Raw genomic sequence first — 1,078 nt, forward strand, 5'->3', positions numbered from 1 at the left:
CAAGCGCCATTGTGCGCGTTCGTTCCGTGCATATCATCGATCATATGCTAAGTGAGGCGCGCACTTACACTTGCGTCGGTCGTACCGGCGGCAAGACCATTTACAGCTCAACAATCGTCTATCCGCAACCGGATATGAAAGAGCTGGTGCAGGTGCGTGATAAACCATTCCCTGGCCCACAAAAACCACGCATTGTTTACAATGAAAAGCTCCATTTGGATTTGGTCGATTCGAATATTGTGTTGCCTTGTAAGGTGCATGCTCGCCCACGTGCTGAGGTCTTCTGGATGAATGGCGAGGGCAAATTGATTGAACAAAATCATCGTTTCAAAATTCTACCCTCTGGCGATTTGTTGATCTCGAATATCAAATGGGAAGATATGGGCGCTTACAGGTGTATAGCACGCAATGCCATGGGCAAGGATACTGCGGACACATTTGTCTATCCAGTACTTGTAAGTATCTGAAGGAGTTTCAGGATTTTTTGCTCAATTATAATTTAAAAATTTATTGTGCAATAAGAGTGAAGAAAATGTGGACAATTTACTTACATAATATATCAACCTATATTTTAGGCCGAGTCACAAAAACAAAAAATAAAAATAAAAAATATTTCAACATACATGTTTTTTATTTTTTAAGACCAAAGCTACCAGCTAATTTAGCTTCTGCCATAAAAATTATAAATATTTACATTAAAAAGTTTTCAGGTGCCTTAACATATATGTTTGTGTTAATTTTTACGCACGAAATTGCCTTAATTCCTAAGACTTTTCCTTAGAAAACGAAAATGAAATTAAAATAACTTTTTTGAAAAATTTGTTTAGATATTTTTTCTTTCTAAAGAATGGTTAAAAGTGAAAAATTGTAAGCAAGTCGAAATTTTGTCTTTTTACCATTTAATGAGAAAAAATTTTTTGTAGATCTTTAATTTATGGAAAATAGTTAAAATTTGTACACACTTTCTTTGATGTTCTTTTAAATGTTCTGCGCTTATGTATCCTGTACTCGTTTCAAGTAGCAAACCCCTTTTTTCTTAATAATTTATTAAAATTTGTCCTTCCTTTTGTTTTTTTTT

The 1,078-nt window shown here is 34.2% G+C and overlaps 1 protein-coding gene across 1 annotated transcript in view; it reads left to right on the forward strand.

Annotated features, from left to right (window-relative positions):
- Positions 1-5: 5 nt before the first annotated feature.
- ImpL2 (Ecdysone-inducible gene L2) overlaps positions 6-1,078 on the forward strand; it is a gene marked incomplete at its 5' end in the record, with an annotated part of 1,238 nt that continues 165 nt past the window's right edge. The window contains one exon of the mRNA XM_017608361.1: positions 6-455. Within this exon, the coding sequence (XP_017463850.1) occupies positions 6-455 (450 nt within the window). The remainder of the gene's footprint in view (positions 456-1,078) is intronic.

This window comes from Rhagoletis zephyria, unplaced genomic scaffold (genome assembly GCF_001687245.7).
Source record: "Rhagoletis zephyria isolate East Lansing unplaced genomic scaffold, Rhagoletis_zephyria_1.1 Rzeph_scaffold_73705, whole genome shotgun sequence".
Taxonomy (NCBI): domain Eukaryota; kingdom Metazoa; phylum Arthropoda; class Insecta; order Diptera; family Tephritidae; genus Rhagoletis; species Rhagoletis zephyria.